Source organism: Primulina tabacum, chromosome 16, assembly GCF_025594145.1.
Source record: "Primulina tabacum isolate GXHZ01 chromosome 16, ASM2559414v2, whole genome shotgun sequence".
NCBI classification, from domain to species: domain Eukaryota; kingdom Viridiplantae; phylum Streptophyta; class Magnoliopsida; order Lamiales; family Gesneriaceae; genus Primulina; species Primulina tabacum.
This window is the reverse complement of record NC_134565.1, coordinates 34347692-34369131: the sequence shown is the minus strand read 5'-3', so window position 1 is coordinate 34369131 and position 21440 is coordinate 34347692. Positions and strand designations below refer to the sequence as shown.

The 21440-nt window shown below is 36.3% G+C and overlaps 3 protein-coding genes and 1 pseudogene across 3 annotated transcripts; 3 read left to right on the top strand and 1 right to left on the bottom strand.

The window, feature by feature from the left end:
* Positions 1–1916: 1916 nt before the first annotated feature.
* Positions 1917–3024, bottom strand: LOC142528539 (short-chain dehydrogenase reductase 2a-like; annotated as a pseudogene).
* Positions 3025–8555: 5531 nt separating this feature from the next.
* LOC142529150 (F-box/LRR-repeat protein 3) lies at positions 8556–12473 on the top strand. The gene is made up of 8 exons (XM_075634577.1): positions 8556–9564; positions 9765–9887; positions 10160–10264; positions 10339–10732; positions 10820–10949; positions 11297–11591; positions 11685–11936; positions 12021–12473. Exons 1-8 carry the CDS (start codon positions 8923–8925, stop codon positions 12069–12071), a joined length of 1992 nt encoding a protein of 663 aa, XP_075490692.1. The 5' UTR covers positions 8556–8922; the 3' UTR covers positions 12072–12473.
* Positions 12474–13368: 895 nt separating this feature from the next.
* LOC142529871 (protein HEAT STRESS TOLERANT DWD 1-like) lies at positions 13369–17378 on the top strand. Its single transcript, XM_075635554.1, has 12 exons — positions 13369–13560; positions 13683–13846; positions 14002–14080; positions 14428–14607; positions 14707–14805; positions 15209–15377; positions 15488–15594; positions 15670–15809; positions 15891–15963; positions 16673–16788; positions 16889–17006; positions 17085–17378. The coding sequence occupies exons 1-12, from the start codon at positions 13513–13515 to the stop codon at positions 17214–17216; spliced, it is 1425 nt and encodes a 474-aa protein (XP_075491669.1). The 5' UTR covers positions 13369–13512; the 3' UTR covers positions 17217–17378.
* Positions 17379–18959: 1581 nt separating this feature from the next.
* On the top strand, positions 18960–21089 carry LOC142528986 (uncharacterized). The gene has a single exon (XM_075634318.1). It carries the CDS (start codon positions 19355–19357, stop codon positions 20915–20917), a length of 1563 nt encoding a protein of 520 aa, XP_075490433.1. The 5' UTR covers positions 18960–19354; the 3' UTR covers positions 20918–21089.
* The last annotated feature ends 351 nt before the right edge of the window (positions 21090–21440 follow it).

Genomic DNA, 21440 nt, shown 5'->3' with positions numbered 1-21440 from the left:
TACCCCTACGGGCACTGCCCGCAAGGGTCGATCCAACGGCTCGAATTTTTCCGAGTCAATTTTTTTTTTTTTTACATGGAGGTGGGTCCGGATCACTCAACATGAGTGATCCGGGCCGTTCATTGCCCGTGCAAGCAATGCCTGCACGGGCAGGGTGAAACAAACCCTTGGATTTTCACTTTTTTCTTACTTTCACATGAGATTTTTAACAGGTTTCGAATAATAATTGAAAACCATTTCGAGGCTATCGGGAGGCGCACCACTCGTCCCTGTGTTAGTTTTTATCCGTGCAGTAGAGTTATAGTCATGACCAGACATCCATACATATATTTTCTATCGGCCAATTGGTCGCCGTCGGGGTCGAGATCCTCAAGTTTGAAACGAAATATTTGCAAATTGGCAAATTTTTTATATATACAAATATCATAACAATAACAACTTTTTCGAAATGTAAATTTCTAATGTCTTTGAATTCGATTTATAATTTTTATTTTTTTTTGTATATGTAGAGAGAGAGAGGAGAAAAAAGGTTGGAATATTAAAATTCAGTGGTGGATTTCTCCATGAACATTACAAATACCTTTTTTATATCTGCCTGTGAATAATTAGGTCTTTGCACTTTTTTCCATTGACACAGAGTGAAAAAGGCCCATCAAATGAAATATTTGTGCCTAATACAATCACGGCAAAAACTTGTCTGAGACGATCTCACGAATCTTTATCTGTGAGACGGATCAACCCTATCGATATTCACAATAAAAAATAATACTCTAATTATAAAAAATAATACTCTAATTATAAAAAATAATATTTTTTCATGAATTACCCAATATATATATATATATATATATATATATATATATATATATATATATATATATATATATATATATTACGTCTCAGATTAATGGCAAACATGGCCCCTAGTCACGGGAAAGATTGAATAATTAAAGAGAGACAAATATTAGTGGGGCGATTAATAATTGATTGGATGTAAGTGAAGAATATGACCTTATTTAAAGGATTTGGGGTTCGTGCATTTTGCTCGTTGATGGCGCATCGATATCTTGTTAGTGTGACATTAGTAATGTAGCAATATTTATCTTTTGTGATTTGAAAATTTATTACTTTTATTCTTGATTCAAATTATTCACGTTATTTCAACATGGGATATTCTACTTTGGATTGAAGAATATGGATTCGAGAAATATTTGAGGATCTGAAATGAATCAATGTTGGAGTGTATTTAAAATCAAGTTCAATAGCTTAAAAAATAACTATTTGAGATTTGAAATTCGTTCTCGACTGGATTAATTTTACCAAACTTACCAAAGAATATGTTATTATTGATTTAAAATATCTAATTTCAAATCCATTAATCCAAATTAAACCTTAGATTTTGTGTCATGTTGGATAAAATATTTAGAGGTTTTTTGGGTTTGTTTAAACTAGAAAACTTATCACATCGACATTTAGTCTAAATGTTTTTTGAAATTTTTATATCTTAATAATTATCATTTAGTAATCTTAATATAGGTGCCTAAATTAATATATAACACATAGTAAATCATTTCACATTAATATTACATACTATATTGCATAATGGGCTTGTTTTTTAGGAGTAATTCGGTTTGGGCCACTGTCAAGCTCTCGAAATTCATTTTTTCACCTAGTTATTGAGACGCTAATTAATTTTGAACCACACTTTTCAAAGAATTCAAATTTAATTCACACGACCGAAAAAGACTGGTCTATATTTCAGTTACCAAAAAAACTCAGGCTAGAACCTATCACAGATCAATTTTATAAGATATATCTCTTATTCAATTCGTTTCATAAAATAATATTATTTTAAAGAAATATGATATTTTGCTAGAAATATTACTTTCTAAAATATGGTCAATTGAACAGATTAAAAAAAAACCCAACTAGTCACAATAAAATCCAAATAGAGCCAATTATAATTGACTTTACATCAAGAAGAATTTGGAGAAGAAAAAAAGGGAGAAAATATAATAATTGTTGCTTATTCGCCAGGTAGACCGCCGCCTCCGCTATATCCTTCGCCCTCAGGGTTTTTCCTTTCAGATTCGCCAGCCCTCTCACGAACTCCTCCACGCTCTCCATTTCTTCTTCGGTTGCACACGCGCAGCCGTCCTCATCAGTGCCCCGCCACGCGTTCACCAGCATCCTCTTCGCCACGTCGAAAGGGGAGATGCAGTTCACAGGAATCCCATACCTGCCCAGTTCACAAGCCGCATTCTTTGTCAGCGGTCAGCCCCACGATCGCGTGCTTCGATGCCGTATATATGCATGCGGCCCGAGCCCGCCCAACACTCCTGCCACGCTCGACGTTGAGATGATGCACCGTCCCCGGCCAGCGGCGTCTGCTCATCGCCCATGCTGCGTGCTTCATCACCAGCGCGGGGCCCCTGACGTTGACTCTCATGATCTGATCGAACTCTTCCGCGTTGAAAGCCAGGATGCTCTTGTGTTGGGCCTGGTTGCCGAGTATGCCGGCATTGTTGAAGAGTATATCCAGCTTCCCGTAAGTGGAGACCGTCGAGTATATCAGGGGTCTCCGACATGACGTCGCAGTGGAAGTAGCTCACCTGAGAAGACAGTGAAATGGGCGAGAGAATGGCCGAGATTGTTGTCAACATCCGCGATAACTACTTCATCGCCATGGATTGCGAAGGGCTCCAGCGACGTCGAGCCCTGAAAAAGCAGCTTCGGGAGACACTTGGACTGGCATTGTTGATAAAATATGGAGAAGAAAATGAAAGGTTCTATTCTATAATTAGCACTGAATGTGGAGGAATTTATAGGTGCATTGATTGGCTAACAATATGATTAAAAAATAATTTTACAATTATTTTTAGACAACTTATTCAATCTGACTCCTTCTCTTGTATATATTTATGTTGTTTCATTTATAAGTTCCTATTGCCAAATATATTTTAAACACAGGTAATATGTAATGATTTTTTTAATTCTGATTTTCAACTTCGACTCAACACGCATAGTTCAATGCCATTCACGTGAATGGTATATAACAATCCTCCAGTTTTAAGGGAATCATGCGTTTACGTTAGTCGAATCTTTATTTCAGATTTATATTTTCAGTTGCATGGTCATGTATTTCGTTTATTCCCAGATCATGCAATCAGATTCTCCACCTCCAAAAAGATGACCGGAAATGATTGAATCAGTGAAACCTTCCGACGTTCAAGTCCCGACGTGAAGCATAAAATTTATGAAACGCAAATAAATGATGTATATAAAGTAAATTGAGATGAACTCCCTAAGGAATCAAATTGAACAGGTTCTCTAGCTGTCGATGAACAGGTTCTATTTACCTGTCGATGAAGCTTAAAAGTGTTCCATACTGGACAGTGGAACCTGTTTTCTGCATCAACAGGTTCTCTAGCTCTGGTTTCAGAGCCAAAGGCTCTCATTGACGGTCGCCGGAAGCGTAGTACTCGCAATATTGGTCTACACAGGCTTGATGTCTTTAAATTTTACGGCATTCATTTCTCTTGTCTTATTGATTAATATCTCTGGAGCTGTTGGTCTCCTCTCGACTCTTGCTGGAACCATCTTGATTGAAAAGAGAATGGTGTGTCAATAACTCAATAATTATCCTACAGGGCACCTTGTTCGCTTCAATATCTCTTATACAAAGTAGCTTTGCAATCAATGTTACAGGGTGGTGGTTAAATCAGATCACCAAGCTCCTGATGTACTAACAAAGATGAACTCAATCATACGAAGAATCGATTAAATCTGCAAGTTGTTTGCACCTCTTGTTTCTGGATTCATTATCAGCTTTGTGTCGTTAACTGTATCAGCGCTGGCTATGGCTCTCTGGAATGTGTTATCTGTGTTCTTGCAATATCGGTATACAACGGGATTCCAGCTTCGAAAGAAATAAGTGAAAGAAGGATATCAAAATCTTTGGTGAGGGAAGTAGATGAAGTTGACTTCGAGCAGCCAGAGAGCAGCCCAAGAGGGACGATAATCGATAATTTTACTAATACTCCTTACATCAGTGCATGGAAAGCGTATATTCGGCAAGAAGTAGCCCCCTACCAGGACTAGCACTTGCTCTATTGTACTTCACAGTTCTCAAGTTATCCACTTTCTTGATCACAAAATGTTCTCTTCTTTTTGTGCTCGTTTCTTTTTGCTCAACAAAATGGTGCCAACAGCTTTGGATCATTAATGACTGCTACATTGGAATGGGAAGGTATACCTACTTATGTAATTGGAATTGCACGTGGAATAAGCGCGACAATTGGTATCGCTGCAACATTTCTATATCCTGAGTTGCAGTCTCATATTTCAACATTAGAACTTGTCTCTGGTCCATTTGGTTTCAGGTAAGCCACAACTTTTCCTTCGGAAAATCAATCATAGTTCTAAATAACATAATCAGCTAGCCTTGATCCAGGACTTGAGTTTAAATATTTGCAGTGGACCTGTCTCTTGTTTTGTGTTGCCTCGGTATTTATCAACAACAAATCCGTAGCAGCATACACGCTGATGAGTGGAGTGGCCACGTCACGGCTTGGACTATGGATGTTTGATTTATCAGTCATTCAGCAAAATGCAGGTACGTGTATTAACATTGTCACACTTTGAGTCCACGAGCCCTCAAGAAAAATGAGACTTTAGAAGGAATATCCTGCTTCCAACAATTCCCATCTGTTCTCATTTTGTCAAAACAGTATTCTTCTAGCAACTATTCTTGTTTGTTCTTATTTTGTGAAAATAACTAAACCAAGTTGTTGGAAAAGTCCTTTGTATTTTGTAATGAAACTATTCACATCCGTCCCACCATGCAATGTAGAACGAGGTATTACAATCACCCATTTTAAAAAAAAAAAACGCCTTTGTCATGAATTAACACATCAATCCAGTAGTTTGAGCATCTAGAAGTGGTGATACTCTTTTGATACGCACGGGATCCACAAAGCTCATGCAAGTGAGAATCTTAAATATCACAGACAACCTTTTACACATTTCTTGATTGATGCTCATGATATGAGTTCTGTGCTATACTCGGACAGGATCAAGTTGCTCAAATGGATCGATGTGTCGTTAATGGTGTCCATAACTCGCTTCAATCCATCTTGTCAAAGTTGTGTTTTTGTTATGTAACTTTGCGATGTTGGTTTTTAGTCATATTTGTCAGAGCACTGATGTATGACCAAAAATGTTGATATCATACGCGAAATTTTTATTTTATTAAAAACAAACAAATATGAATCCAAGAACTTGTTCAGAAATACCGTAATAAAATGAACATAGAAGTTTGTCGCTGGGTATTTGATCTCTATATATATATATATATATATATATACATATATATATACATAAAATAGATGACTACATGTTTTCTACATTTCAGACACATATTACATATATACACATACAAATTCTTGTATTGATAAATGCAATATACTTCTGCGACAATGTAATAGGGTAGCCTCGACCGTGTAAATAAATCATTGGCTCAATTGATTAGGTACATTTGATTTGAAAAAATGTCACGGTGCAACAATAATTATGGTAATTTGGATGGGAACAAAAGCCTTAATTTCAACGATAGAAACAGATTTCAGCCATAAAATTCAAGATGTTTTGACAAAGTTATCAATGCCAATTAGATTTGACCAAGTAATCAAATATCACTGACATATAGAAACAGAATTCACAGATTTGCATCAACGTAGCATTTTTTTATCTATAAATTATATATTTTATAGATGAATTTTTAAATACTTTTTTTTATAAATTTTCTAAAAAAATCAAAATTTAGCATAATTTAAAAATATAAGGGTTTGTCTGTAATCTTATGACAATAATATAAAGAAAAAGTCAATAATTATTAACGGATTTTTCATACAATTTTTTAATAAGTTAAGGTAGGACAAAAAAATACATTTTTTCTCACCCAGTAATTTTATTTTGTAGAAATTTAAAATTGCATAAAAAGTAAAACAGTCTGAAAAGTTAATTTGGCTAGCTTATAACTTTTCAAACATTCGAATTTTCAATGTTGAAAATTAAGGTGAGATATCGGGCTCTACGCACTTGATCTCCAACTTTTTTTAAAAAAAAAATCTTTTTTTTCCAAGAAAATAACTTAAGTAATATTAAAAAAGAATAAAAGTATGATTATTATTTTTTGAATAATATAAAAAAAAAAAGTATTATAACTTTAAACATTATTTATATTCGATTATTATATATAGTTAATATTAAAAAATCCTCATTCAACTCATATATTTAAATATTCCGTAGTACAAAATGGTGTACGGGTTGGCAAACATAGTGGAATATGTCCTAGTTTGACAATTTGATGTACCCCTTCGTCCTTTAATTCAAATTTAAAAGATGCGCTCAAAAAACTCGGTCCAACCACCTCTTTATTTTCTTAGTGAAAAAAAATAAAAATTATTAGTTTTTTAGTTGTATGCGTGTAAATTAATTTTTTTTAGGCAAACATTTATGTGAAACGGTCTCACAGTCATATTTTGTAAGACGAATATTCTTTTTAATATACGATATTTTGTGGATTAAGCACTTTATAAAAAAAATTATATTAAGATCTAGGGATATAAGATTTTTTGATAATTAAATAAAAAAAATTATAATTCAATATCATAATTTCTTGGGGTTTTTAAATTAAGGATAATATAATATTTGTTGGTACACATGCTTATGAGTAAAAGATGATTAACATAGAGTCACATAAAAAAATGTCTTTTGTGAGACGACTTTACGTGTGTATATGTATGTCAAATGGATTGACTCGTTTTATAACTAATATTATTAATATAAAAATAATATTTTTGAATGAGTCGAGTCGACATAAAATCCGACTACTTTTGTGATCAACTAAAGCAAAAGTTGAGAGATTCAGTTGGCAAGTTGCATGGTATAAACCTCACAAGTTTCAACCTCCACCAAAGCTTTCTTTCTCTTTTGAGTGCTACTATTATCATACAATAATTTGTCAAACTTTATCCCACAAGCACTAGGAAATATATTACTAATTTTAATTTTTTTGTAAGTTCCATAAATGCGTGTATAATAATTATTTATATAACTTTGACTTCTTTTTTATCGATGAAATCAATATTTCCCCGAATCCACCTTACTGAAAATCCACAATTAGCATATGCTTGACAATTAGAAAAAGAGTAGGTCTCTTGTGAGACGGTCTCTCGAATCTTTATCTATGAGACGTTGTGAGTCGGGTCAACCTTACCGATATTCCCAATAAAAAATAATACTCTTAGCATTAAAAGTAATATTTTTTCATGGATGACCCAAATAAGAGATCTTTATCACAAAATACGACTCGTGAGACATCTCTCACAGGTTTTTACCTTAGAAAAATACACAAAAAAGCTTGCTTATTTAAATTTCTCCATTTGTTTTCTTTGAATCTTGTTTGCTAAACTGTAGGATTCCACACAAAAATTATTCTCAGCCCAAACATGTAAAATGACACAATCGGATCGAGAAATCTAAAATAATACATTTCATAAATACATGCTTTCAAATTTATTTCAATACATTTTATGTAAATCTCATATCAACTATATGTCAAATTAGGAATTCAAACTTTTTTTTTAAAACCACAAGCACAGCTTTATACAGTTTCAATTATCAAATCGTAAATCACATGTCAAGATCTACATTCTAAAATAGAGTATATTTCTTGTGAGACGATCTCACCAATCTTTATCTATGAGACGGGTCAACCCTACTAATATTCACAATAAAAAGTAATACTCTTAGCATAAAAATTAATACTTTTTCATGGATGACTCAAATAAGAGATTCGTCTCACAAAATACGACCCGTGAGACCATTTCACACAAGTTTTTACCTCTAAAATTAGCACATTGTAATAACAGTGTAACAATAGGAAGTAAACACATCGTCTTTTGGTATATGACATGTTATTCGATGTCGTCGATATCGATCAGCAGCTCGAGTTCGAGAAATCATTAAAAATTTACTTGTTTAATAATAATAATAATATATAAATTATAATGTTGATAAGGTGAAAGGGACTTATAAGAAAATATGTGTAAATTGAGGGAGTGACTTATAATTGGTGTTGGCGTTCTTATCAGGGTAAGGTCGTAAGTCCACAAGTCATAAGTACGGCCTTCCCCACCAACAATATTAAAAGTCCTATTCCTTTTTTTTCAACCATATTTTATATAAAATATAATAATAATAAATAATAAATATGTTTGGTACTTTCCGCAGTTACGGTACGTCCTTCCTCAAATATTTTCTCCACCGAATGATACCCGAATGGAATCAAGGAAATGACTTTTTATCTTCCCCAAACTACCCTCGTCACGTCCTCCCCTGGTCTTCTACCGTTCTTATCTGTCCTTTTCCGTACCCCCCCCTGTCAATTCACAGTCGAAAAGACAAGAATACCCTCCTTCATACAGTTTCGAATCTTCTTGAGTTTAAGTCATTCGGATTTACGTTTGCTTTCAGAATTTTTTGTGAGTATATACGTGTATTTTGACGAAAGGATCATACGCTGTGATGTTTGTTGTTGATGTAGAGAAAATATCTGTATCTATGCCAGATTTTTAATGGGAAGTGTCTGTATGTGTCAACTGCAACATCCCATGTGCTGTCTGTGAAAGAAGGGTAATTATGTCCTAAAAGTAGCTTATAAACTTTGGTTAATATGCGAGAAGAAACCAAATAATTAATTTATTATGCTCTCGTCTCTCAATCTACGCCATCTCCACCTGCGATAGATTTTCTTCCGCATGTGACTGAAGAAAGCTTGAAATCTGTGGCTTTTTGAATCATTTAGAGCCTGCTTTCTGCGCTTGTGTTTCGGAGATCCTTAAAGATTCCGCCTTTATCATGCCAACGAAGAGGCAAAAATCGTGTTCCTTCAACCCCTTTGATGTTCTCTCCGAAGAGATCGTTTTCATCATCCTAGATTTCCTCCAAGGCGACCCACTTGATACGAAGTCATTCTCTCTTGTTTGCAGATCGTTCTACACGATCGAGTCTCGCCACAGAAAGCTTTTGAAGCCCCTTCGTTCAGAACACTTGGGAAAAGTTCTGAAGAGATACCCTTTCGTGTCAAATCTCGATCTTTCCTCGTGTCCCAGGATTACAGACACGTTACTGAATATAATATCATCTCAAAGCAAGGAAATGTTGAGTTCGATCAATCTTTCCAGGTCCACGTTTTTTACTCATTTGGGGTTGTCAAATTTGGTGATGAATTGTCGGAATTTGGTGGAGATTGATCTGTCAAACGACACAGAACTCAAGGACTTGGCCGCAGCAGCGATAGCTGAGGCCAAGAACTTGGAAAAACTGTGGCTTGTGAGGTGTAAATCGATCACTGATATTGGGGTTAGTTGTATTGCTGTGGGTTGTAAGAAGCTGAAGGTTCTCAGCTTGAAATGGTGTCTTGGTGTTGGTGACTTAGGGGTTGGCATAGTTGCTGTTAAGTGTAAGGATCTTCGGTACTTGGATCTCTCTTTCTTGCAGGTAAGGTTTCATGTTTTTCAGTAGTCGTAGGTCGTAATTGTTCCGTTTTCTGATTAGTAATTGACGGAACATTTAGGATTGCTCTGTTGCCAATCTTGCGCTTGTTAGGTTTAACGATATAGCTAATGTATGTATATACATAGAGATAGAATAATGGAGTAAAAAATTAATATTGTTTGTCTAAATGTTGTTGTATGTAGATAACAAATAATTGCCTGCCACAAATCTTGGAGCTCGAACACCTCGAAGATTTGGTATTGGAAGGGTGTTTTGGTCTCGATGATGAAACTCTTGCAGAGCTCAAACAATGCAAATCACTCGAGGTATTGTCTGGATTGGGCTTTTTTTGTTTTTTCCTCATTGATTCGGAAATGGCTGCCAAAATCATGTTATTTCACATTCTTTTCTGAGTTACAATTAATTTTTTTTGGTCGTGGTGGATTATTTAGGTGACTTGAGATTACATAGAACATAAAATTCTTGAAATTCCATCAAGGTTCTTAGGATTCTGTTTTACAGCAAAAATGGCGGAGCAGTATAAGTTCTCATGCTACGAGTTTGTCTCTACTAACATATGACCTCTCGGTCTTAGCAGAAACTTGATGTGTCGAGCTGTCAGAACGTAAGCCATGTGGGTTTGTTTTCTCTGGCCAGTGCTGCTCCATATTTGAGGGAACTCATCGTATCATATGTTTCTTGCGTGAGTCTCCTCCATATATCCTCTTCCTCTGGTGATGAAGTTTTCAATTGGCTCATTTTATACTTTTTCTCCAGGTGGATATCTCTCTTACAGATCGTTTGCTTAAGTTCTCTACACTGCAATCTGTAAAATTTGACGGTTGCGAGGTCACATGTTCGGGGCTTAAATCCATAGGAAACTGGTGTGCATCTCTGCGAGAACTGAGCTTAAGTAAGTGCGTGGGAGTGAGGGATGAAGGACTATCTTTCCTCGTCAATAAACATAAAGATTTGAGAAAACTAGATATCACTTGCTGCCGCAAAATTACTCGAGTTTCTTTGTCACATATAACGAGTTCTTGTACCTCCCTCACTTCCCTCAAGATGGAGTCCTGCACCTTGGTTTCGGCCGATGCTTTCGTTTTGATGGGGCAGCAATGTCCATATCTCGAGGAGCTTGACCTTACTGATAATGAAATAGATGATGAAGGTAACTGCTTTATTTTTGTGAAGAAAATGTGGAATGGTTACTAATGATGAATTTGGTATTGAGGATGGTTGAATTATTTTACTTCAGGCTTAAAATCGATCTCGAGGTGCTCACACCTGTCAAGCTTAAAGTTGGGAATCTGCCTGAATATAACTGATGAAGGGCTTATCCATGTTGGCAAAGGCTGTTCGAAGCTCAGAGAGTTAGACTTATACAGGTTAGCATATGCATATTATTTCCATGTTATCATTTGTATCATTGTACCAATTCAATCTAATTGTGTTCTGAATAAATGTTTGAAAGCAACAATGTCCCTGTACCCGTGTGATGCTATTGTGTCGCAACAATCAAAAGATGGTGTTCACTGTTTTATTAAAAAGATTCAAATTTTACAGCAAATTCGATAGTTACAAATGCCTAGGCCTGCAATATGCAACATATTTCTGGAACTTCATTGTGTTGGAACTTTTTGAATTGTAATCAACCTTGAAAAATCTCATCAATAACCAATTCTAAATACTTCATTTCCTGTTTGAAAATTAATAGGTACTCTTCTCTTTGCAGATCGCCTGGAATTACTGATTCAGGGGTTTTGGCCATTTCTCGTGGTTGCCCTGACCTCGAAACAGTCAACATAGCATACTGTGAACTCGTCACTGATCTCTCGTTGATGTCATTATCAAAATGTTCGAAGCTACACACACTAGAAATTCGAGGTTGCACCCTTATCACATCTTTGGGTCTAGCAGCTATAGCCGAGGGATGCCGACAACTTGCGAAGTTAGATACTAAAAAATGTCCTAACATCAATGATTCTGGAATGATTTCTCATGCCCACTTTTCTCAAAACCTCAAACAGGTAATTAGCGATTATTCTTTAGTGTTTTCCCCATTCTTACACACGATTCACATCCAAAAATAGTACTCTCTGATGTATCCACTTTTCATTCAGATAAATCTGTCATACACATTAGTCACCGACATGGGGCTATTATCCCTTGCAAGCATAAGCTGTCTACAGAGCTTGACTGTTCTTCATCTAGATGGCTTGACCCCGAGTGGAATAGCGGCCGCCCTCTTAGCATGTGGAGGATTAACTAAAGTAAAGCTTCACACGTCGTTTAAATCATTGTTGCCACAACGTCTATTCGAGCATTTGGAAGCTCGGGGTTGCTCAATTCAGTGGAGGGATAAAGTGTTCGAGGTAAAGCATCAGGATTGAGTATCTTCCATGATCAAGTACTGTAGGTCAAGTGTGATTGAATTTTGTGTTTTTGTCGATTTGCAGGCTGAATTGGATCCCAAATGTTGGAAACTTCAGTTGGATGAAATGGAATGAGGCGAAACCATATCGATGTGGAAGGCTATAAGATCAAGGCTCTGAGATCGGGTTTGAGTTCTATGGCTATGGCTAGCGAAGCAGTCGTATGAAGATTCTGAGTTTCAAATGTGGTAGGAATTTGAGGTCCCTGGCTCAGTATGAAGACTGGATGTGTGTGATTTTATGAAATCCAAATTCAGTAGCTTATCCAGACAGATGAAAACAAGAAAAAGTGTGGCTTGTTGGACTTCCCTTCAAGTTGGACATATTTTTTGCTTAGATATTGCGAGGGAACAAGTTATCTTGGGTCTGAGGAACGAAGGCTAACTTGTTTTTTTTTTTTTTTTTTCAATTTATTTTCTGAAGCAATTTGTTAATGGATAACCAGTTGAAGTTTTGATAAAATGCCAAAAAGAATCAAAATTTGTTCCAGAAAAATCAATATTCAACAAAATAGATTATCTGCATAAACAAATGTCTGGAACCGCTGATCGTTTTGCTCGTATCCAAATGACGTGCTTTCGAACGATTTTATCTAGAATCGAATCAAAACAGCGAACATTACGAGCAGGTCAATTCTTGTATTCCCAGCACATTTCCTAGCTTGTTTAGGATAGCGGGAAGATTTTTCTGTGTTTCTAAGCAAATACAAAGATCTATGATGCTTGGATCAAATCTAAACACGATGAGAAGTGTCCATGCTCATGATCCGGAGAGAAGAAAAATCCTACCACATACCAAATTTCAGTGAATCTTTTGTTAAGATTGGAACTTGGACTTAACTCAACCTCGAAAACTAGCTCAAGAACGGAGGATTGTCCAAGATCATATATACAACTCCCAGATATTTTATCTAACCGATATGGGACAACTAACATCTTTGTTTCATTGAATGGAAAAGAAGAAAGTATAACGCTTAGGTTTGTCAAATCTTGTATTTAATGTCTATAACCATTCTTTGTAACTACGTTTGAAGACCAAATCAGTTGGGCTGAAGAGAGCAAGAAAAACATCTGAAAATGACGAGCTGTGACAAACATCTACGTTTGAAGACCAAATCATATAATTGTTTATGGTATAGACATTTTTTAAAATTTTTATTTTTAAATTTTCAACTGAAGAGATGATTTATTATAATTAATAAAAATTCGAAAGATCATCCAAAATTTAAAATATTTATGTCTTTGAGAGCTATAATATAAATAATTAACTTTCAAGACAAATTTAAGGCCAAATATTGTTGTCAACAAACCAAGCCCAAATTTAAGTGCAATCGCCTTAAATATTGGTTAAAGCCCACGTTCAGATTTTGGCCCACATAAATTTTTTTCCCTAGATTTTTTTCCCAATTCGATAAACCCTAATTCCCAAACCCTTCGCACCTCTCTTCTGATATATACACGACATCACCTGAATTTCCTCGTCGTTATTCTTGATATATAACTTTCAGATATTGGGAATGGCTCGGAGCTTAAAGAACCCGAAAAAGGCCAAACGGAAAAACAAAGTAAAATGCAATCTTTCATTGTACTTTTTTTTATTGTTTGAATGTTTTATTTTGGTAATTTATTTCGTCAATCTGAGTGCTTGAATAGACGATTTTTAAGGATAATATGCAAATAACTATAGGGTTTGAAGAAAGGTGAGGGATCATCATCAAATTCTGAACCTTCAGTTCCAACAAAGGTATGGCAACCTGGTGTAGACAAATTGGAGGAGGGAGAGGAGCTCCAGTGCGACCCTTCTGCGTACAACTATCTTCATGCCTTTCACATTGGATGGCCTTGTTTGAGGTCATTTTCTCGCAGAAAAGTATTTACTGCCATGATACTTTTTTTTTTACTGATCTCCATAATCAAGTGTGACCATATTCTTTTTTTGTGGATGAAGTGAGCTTTGGCATAATACTGTGAAAGAGGAACTAATATTATATTTTGATCTGGAGCAGTTTTGATATCTTGCGTGATTCATTGGGGTTGGTGCGAACTGAGTTTCCACATACAGTGTATTGCGTTACTGGAACGCAGGTTTGTTCTCAATCCCTGCCCATAAGCATATTAGTTCTAATTTACGTATGTAGTTATGAAGCTGGGACCGTTACACTGATTATGGTGTTATGAGCCACGGAAATTGACGACATTAAAACATATGCCTTAGCCTAAATTTTTTGCAATGTCAGAGGAATTGAACACTGTTGATACGCCCAACATGATTTTTCGATGAGAAAATGGCTCAATGTGCAACAATTTTACCACCTGTTCTTTTATTTAGTTTCAATTTTCAATATTTTGCCATAAAGTTAAAAAGTCTGTTTGATAATTTCTAAAGTGGCAGTGATTCATCGTCATCAATTGTTGATTTCCCATATTTTCAGGCAGAAAAAGCGTCTTGGAATTCTATTGGAATATTTAAGATATCTAACATTTCTGGGAAGAGACGTAAACTATTGCCAACAAAGAAAAATAATGATGGTTCTGACATGGATAGTGATAGTACCGACAGCGACGAGGATGATGAAGAGGAGGGTGGCGGAACTATGGCCCCTGTTTTGCAGGTATTCTTGTATTAAGTGGCGGATATTTAATTTTTTAGCTTCTTTAATTTCATGCAGTGGATATAAGGTGTTCTGCATCTTCTCTTGATGGATCTACAGCTACGTAAGGTGTCTCATCAAGGATGTGTTAACCGCCTACGTGCTATGCCACAAAATCCCCATATCTGTGCTTCATGGGCAGATACCGGTCTTGTTCAGGTAATATGTTTTGGTATCAGATGTTCGGTGAGCTTTACATAGTACTGTGGATTGCTTTTGCCTTGATTTAGTTCTTTATACAGTGAAAAATTATAATTTGAATTCTCAGTATTTTAGTTTGTCCAGTATTACATGACAAAACGCAAGGACCAAAAACAAACAGCCTCCATTAAAGGCTGGATATGACTTAGAATTTGAATTCTCATGATCAGATCTTATTTTGTCCTGTACACCTGCAATGACCACAAACAATGGCCTTCTTTAAAGGATGGATATGACATTTGGCTTTCTTGTAAATGGGACTTGTCAAGTGAAATATTTATTTTAGGAAAACTCGCTCTATAACCCTTTTCAAGATATTCTAAATGCTTAAACTTCTAAATTCCTTTTCGATGATTTGCAGTTGTGGGACTTCAGTTCTCACCTAATTGCTTTGGTTGGATCGGATGCTGAAACTAACCATGGAGAATCAACTGTATCGAATCAATCTCCCTTGGTCAAATTTGGCGGACACAAGGATGAAGGCTATGCCATAGACTGGAGTCCACTCGTCCCTGGAAGGCTTGTGTCTGGTATTTCTTGATGGCTTCCTTTATGTTGCTCGACTACATCAGATTGTATTTCCTGATAGCGAAACATGCATACAAATTGGTGTAATCATTATATGCTTACATATACGTAGGGGATTGCAAGAATTGTATTCATCTGTGGGAACCAGCATCTGATTCTACATGGAACATTGATAGCAATCCCTTTGTTGGACACACAGCTAGTGTGGAAGATTTACAGGTAAACTTGCATTTTTAAGCATGTTCTTATATATTGCTCTCTGTTCCACAATGATGGTTTATTACCTATTCGCAGTGGAGTCCTACAGAACCTCCCGTCTTCGCATCATGCTCCGTTGATGGGCATGTTGTAATTTGGGATATCCGATCAGGAAAGTCTCCAGCTGTTTCCATCAAAGCGCATAAAGCTGATGTAAACGTTTTAACGTGGAACAGGTGTTAACCATCAGTATCATTCTACTGTTTTTCCATCATCTTGCCAAATATCTTTATTATATTGCTTGTTTCTTTAACTAGATTGGCGAGTTGCATGCTAGCATCTGGCTGTGATGATGGAACATTTTCAATCCGGGATCTTAGATTGCTCAAGGTGTGTTTTCAAATCTTCTCAACAGTTACTAAGACTTGGTGTTAATTTCTTGGTTGTGTGGGAGGCTTGGAACTTAACTGGGATTGGAAATAAATTGAGTCAAATATTAGCCGAGCTCGAACATGGAACTTAACTGGGATTGGAAATAAAACCAGTTCTCAAGTTTTTCTAGTTGGTTTGAATTTGCTTCATATATTAGCCGAGCTCGAACATGGTCGAATATATTTTTTAGTCAAATTCCAGCCAGAATGTTTTGTTTGACAGCTTGAGCTTATTCCAAACTTTAATATTTTATTTGATATTTTGCAAATTTATTTAAAATTATACTAGTTCAAAAGCTTTATTCTGAATTTGAGCCCTTGCTTAATAGAGCTCAATAATTAAATCCAAACGAATCGAGCTCAAATTTGGACTCCTAGTTGACCTGAGCTCGAGCCTAAAAATAGTTTTTTTAAGATTCAAGCCGAGCGGGCTGAAAATATGGAGCTTGGGATCGCATTGTGTCCTCAAGGTCTAGGAAAAGCTCTCTCTCTCTGATTTTGCATCCGACAGAGCCATTGATGCTTCTTTCCAGACCATTTTTTGGTTATGGTTTTCCCAATTTCTTTGACGGGGATGAAACGAAAAAGGCAATTTGCTCGAGTGCGTAAACCTGTTCTTTTTTAGATTAACTCAAGTTTGCCTGTCTTAACTCTATTTTTGCCCTCAGGAAGGAGACTCGGTTGTGGCACATTTTGAGTACCATAAACATCCCATTACTTCCATTGAATGGAGTCCACACGAGGCTTCCACCTTGGCAGTTTCTTCAACTGACAATCAATTAACGTGAGAAATCTCCAAATATCACCCATCACTGATAGTATCTTCTAGCAGTTTCATCCTCTTAACTCGTATTCTATCGACCCACTCTACTTAAAATTTTCAGAATATGGGACCTTTCTCTGGAGAGGGATGAAGAAGAGGAGGCCGAGTTCAAAGCCATGACGAAAGAGCAAGTCAATGCACCCACAGATATACCTCCACAGCTACTCTTCGTTCATCAGGTACCACCACATTCTCTGTCCCTTCTCCTGAACTGAAATCAATTCCACTCCCAAGCCTCAAACTTGTTCATCTCGCAGGGCCAGAAGGACTTGAAAGAACTTCACTGGCATTCACAGATACCGGGAATGCTCATTTCAACCGCTGCAGATGGTTTCAACATTCTCATGCCTTCAAACATCGAAACGGCTCTCCCACCAAATAATTCTTGAAAGAATGGTATATGATCACCCTTTGTGTTCGATATGTTACGTATCATGTTATGACATATATCACTACTTATTTTGGAAATTTTGTCGGTAAGAAAGTTGTAAATTTGATCCATAACTTCTTCGGACTATCCCCCTTTAAAATGTAGAACTTTCTGCATTAAATTCAATTATTCTGATTTATATATATCATTATGTTGCTACGAAGGAATCTACAATCATATTCACAATAGACAAAAATATTTGGCATTGAACCAAATGAAAATGAAACTTGAACAAAATAATACACTTGTTTATCTAATCGCACATTTTCTCTAGCAACGTGCTTTGTCTTTATTAATCTGTTTGTGCATGTAGCTATCTTTGTCGACTTCTTTTCTTTAGCATGGGGTATAGCAATTTGGTAGCGAACCCACCAAGAAAGGGTTACTTGAGGGGAAGACAAAATTAATGAAGCAATCTTGATTCAATAAGATTTTGACGTAATTTTTTTAACGTTTAGGTAGAGGCATGAGACGAGAGAGTTCAACAAAAGCTTTAAATAAAAGAATTTGGAGCCACATCAGAGTAAAATGATGACCATTGGAAGAGTCTGGGAAAATTCCATTTTGACTTTGATCCATCGAGTTGTTCGATTCTCTCTTCAAGATGATATATTTCTCAATCTATATTCATTACTGCATTTTTGTCAGACACGAAATCTAGAGTGATCCAATTTTTTTGAAAACAAAATTATATTTCAAATTCGCACGAGTCACTTAATTTAAAAAATTAAAATGTTATATAATTTAAAATAGAGCAAATATGCTGACTACGTCTCGGTATACCCCACCCCCCCTGCGTGTAAGCCACAAGGGGGGGAGTACATGGATTGGATTAATTAGTTTAAGATTAGTTCCAGAAACTTTTAATGATATTGTCCTTAAAAAAAAGTCTGTTCAATCAATCGGTTCTTAAAAAGTGGGAAAGCAACGAAACTAACGGTAACTTAAATTCTTCCTCCGCTAAAGGAATCTGATATCCAGCTGGCAAAATGGGGGAAACCCCGTGTCGCCATCCTTTCCAGCTTCTCTCCGCATGTCTTGTTCCCATAAATAATCCCCTGTACCCGGATGCACTTCTTTTTATCAAATTGAGAAATCTTCGTAAGAAGACATCCGTTGATGCATTGAATTATAACGATTTCTTATGCAAAAATTATATCTCGAATTAACTAGACAATGCATTATATAATGTGTATTATCAAGTGAAAATGACAAAAGAATTTAATTTATAAAATTTAACAAAATATTACCTCACAGTGACTTTTTTTACCTCTCAAATGTTCTAGAGTTTTCCGTCAATATTATCTCACACTCACTCTTTTTACCTCTCAAATGTTTTAGGGTTTTCCGTCACACATCACAAGTGATGTAACAAAAGAGATATAAATTAAAATGTACTGGATTGAATTTAATCAAATAACGGTAACACATTGAAATCACGGAAATATGGCCAAATGACACAATCCAAATATTTTTTTTTAATATTTTAATCTGTTTGTATTACTAAATATTTAAAATTGAAATTTATAGTACAAACCTGTTTTTTCATATATAATATAAAGAATTATATGCAAAGTGTGAAGGTAGAAAGAAATCTGATCAAGAAACAATCTATTTGACTTGTGCAACTGCCGCATGTGATATTAACTCCTTGACGACCGGCTCCTCCAGTCACCCACCCCACATCGTCTTCTTCCCCTATCCATCCTCTCGCGTCCATTATTTTTCTTTCCTTCTTCAAATCAAAGCTAAAATCCGAAACACTCTCGTATAATATACGAAGATCAACCAAATAATCATTACTATTTATAGATTAATACCAGAAAATTATTATGACCTAAATTTCTGAGTCAGTTTCGCCAACCAACGGCCCAATTATGTTTCCCCGATTTGTTTATCTTGTTTTCTTCAAGTTTCCTTTCTTCTACCCTTTTCCCATCCGCTCACTCGTCGGGGGTAACCATACTTCTGCTCGCTTCTGCTGTCGTTAATTGGGAAGATTATTCCCTGTTTTTTTAAGCTTTACATACACGGGAATGCACACAGAATAGGAAAAAAGATTCTTTTTTTAGATAGGATTTTGATTGTTTGTTTGTTATGGAGCCGAGTTGGGGGAAACCCAACTTTCTGAGGAATTTTCTGGTGCGTCTGTTTCTCTTGTGTGTGTTTATCATCGCTATCCGATTTGCTTACGTGGTGACTATCCGAGGAGAGTCGTGTGACATCGGTGATTTCTGTTTCTTTTCGTTGCCGGATAATTTCACCCTCGTCGCCGGTGCTGGGAAGCTGAACAAAGCCTCGTCAGTGACCTTTTCGTCCTCCGGTGTGCAGTCAGCGTCGATGCCCAAGAAAGTTCCTGATCTTTGGTCCACGAAGGGATTCCAGAAAGCTGTAAGATTTTACTCCTCCGTGTTCCAGGATCTCATATCTGATGGCGTTTTGAGCCTTAATTCGAAAACCCTTTGCGTGGAAACACCAACAGGAGCTGACGTTTTCGCCCTGAAGGAGCTAGGTGTGGAGGATTCCATTGGTATCGCTAAGAAAGGTTTCAAGCCATTGGTGGTTTCGGGGCAGGGTTTTAAACAGCCGTTCGATGATGAGAGTTTTGATTTCGTCTTTTGTGGAGGTGGAGTAGTGGAGAAATCATTGAGGCCGGGTGACTTTGTGGCGGAGATTACTCGGACGATGAAGGCTGAAGGGTTTCTGGTTATCCACACTACGACCAACGATACATACAGTTTTGAATCATTTCTTGATTTGTTCCATTCTTTTAAACTGGTAAAGAGTAAGGATTTTGTTGGGTTCGATTCTGATATGCGTTTCATTCGGGAAATTGTGATGCAAAAGGTTTATGTCAACACGGATAGTGGTCTACTGGTGGAAAAAGTTGGTGGTGGTCTGGACAATAAATGCTCTGTTGCCACTTACAAACTGGATTTGATTAGGAAAGCTGAGCCTTTGATTGAAGAAGAACCGAAAAAACCATGGATTACTTTGAAGAAGAACATTCAGAATATAAAGTACTTGTCTTCCATGGCTGATATCAGTTTTAAGACAAAGTACGTGTATGTTGATGTTGGAGCTAGGAGCTATGGCTCTAGCATTGTCAGTTGGTTTAAGAAGCAATATCCTAAGCAAAATAAGACTTTTGATATATACGCGATCGAAGCTGATAGGACTTTTCATGACGAGTACAAGAACAAGAAAGGTGTTACTTTACTCCCCTATGCAGCTTGGGTGCGAAACGAGAGTCTGTTCTTTGAAATTAATGAAGACCCTGGTCATAAAAAGCTAGAAAAAGGTAGAGGAATGGGGAGGATTCAACCAACTCAGTCCTCTGGTAGTTCAATTTCCGTTGGTCGTGTAGATGAGATACAAGGATTTGATTTTTCGAATTGGTTAAAGGATACGGTGTCAGAAAAAGAATATGTGGTGATGAAGATGGATGTGGAAGGGACTGAATTTGATTTGATTCCTATGTTGTTTGAGACGGGAGCTATTTGTTTGATCGATGAGCTGTTTCTCGAGTGTCATTACAATAGGTGGCAGAAATGCTGTCCGGGAGTGAGGACAACCAAGTACCAGAAAACATATGGGCAGTGCTTGGAACTGTTTACCTCTCTTAGAAAAAGTGGAGTTCTGGTGCATCAATGGTGGTGACCGGTCATTCCTACTGTACATTTTGTTACTTTACCTTCAATTCATGCAAACAAATGAAGATTATGTAGTTTTTTCTTTCTTTCCTCTTTACATTTTACATTCCAATTCCAAATGTATTTTAATGTTGTTTGAAGAAAATTCTGAAAGCATTGATTCGCTTTTGTTGTTGTCATCAGATTGCTTCAAAAAATAAAGATATCAAAGAACTCATTAGTTTTTCCCAATAAAGATATCAAAGAATTATTTGTCGTTCTAGTTTCTTCTTGGAAAAAACTAATGATTTTACAACCATTTTAGAACTACTTGCAATCAATCATTTATTTTTTAGGGTGCAAAATCTTGTCGACTTGACCTAGGATTTATATTGAAGGTACTGATTCATTTTTAAAGGGAAACTTGCCCTTCGCCCTTGTTATTAGTTTGTTGATAGCGAATGAGTCTATGTTTGCGATCGTGAATCCATATACCTTCTGAGTAAACAGTCGCATGCACTATTTTATATGAAATCGTTACTTGCCAGTTT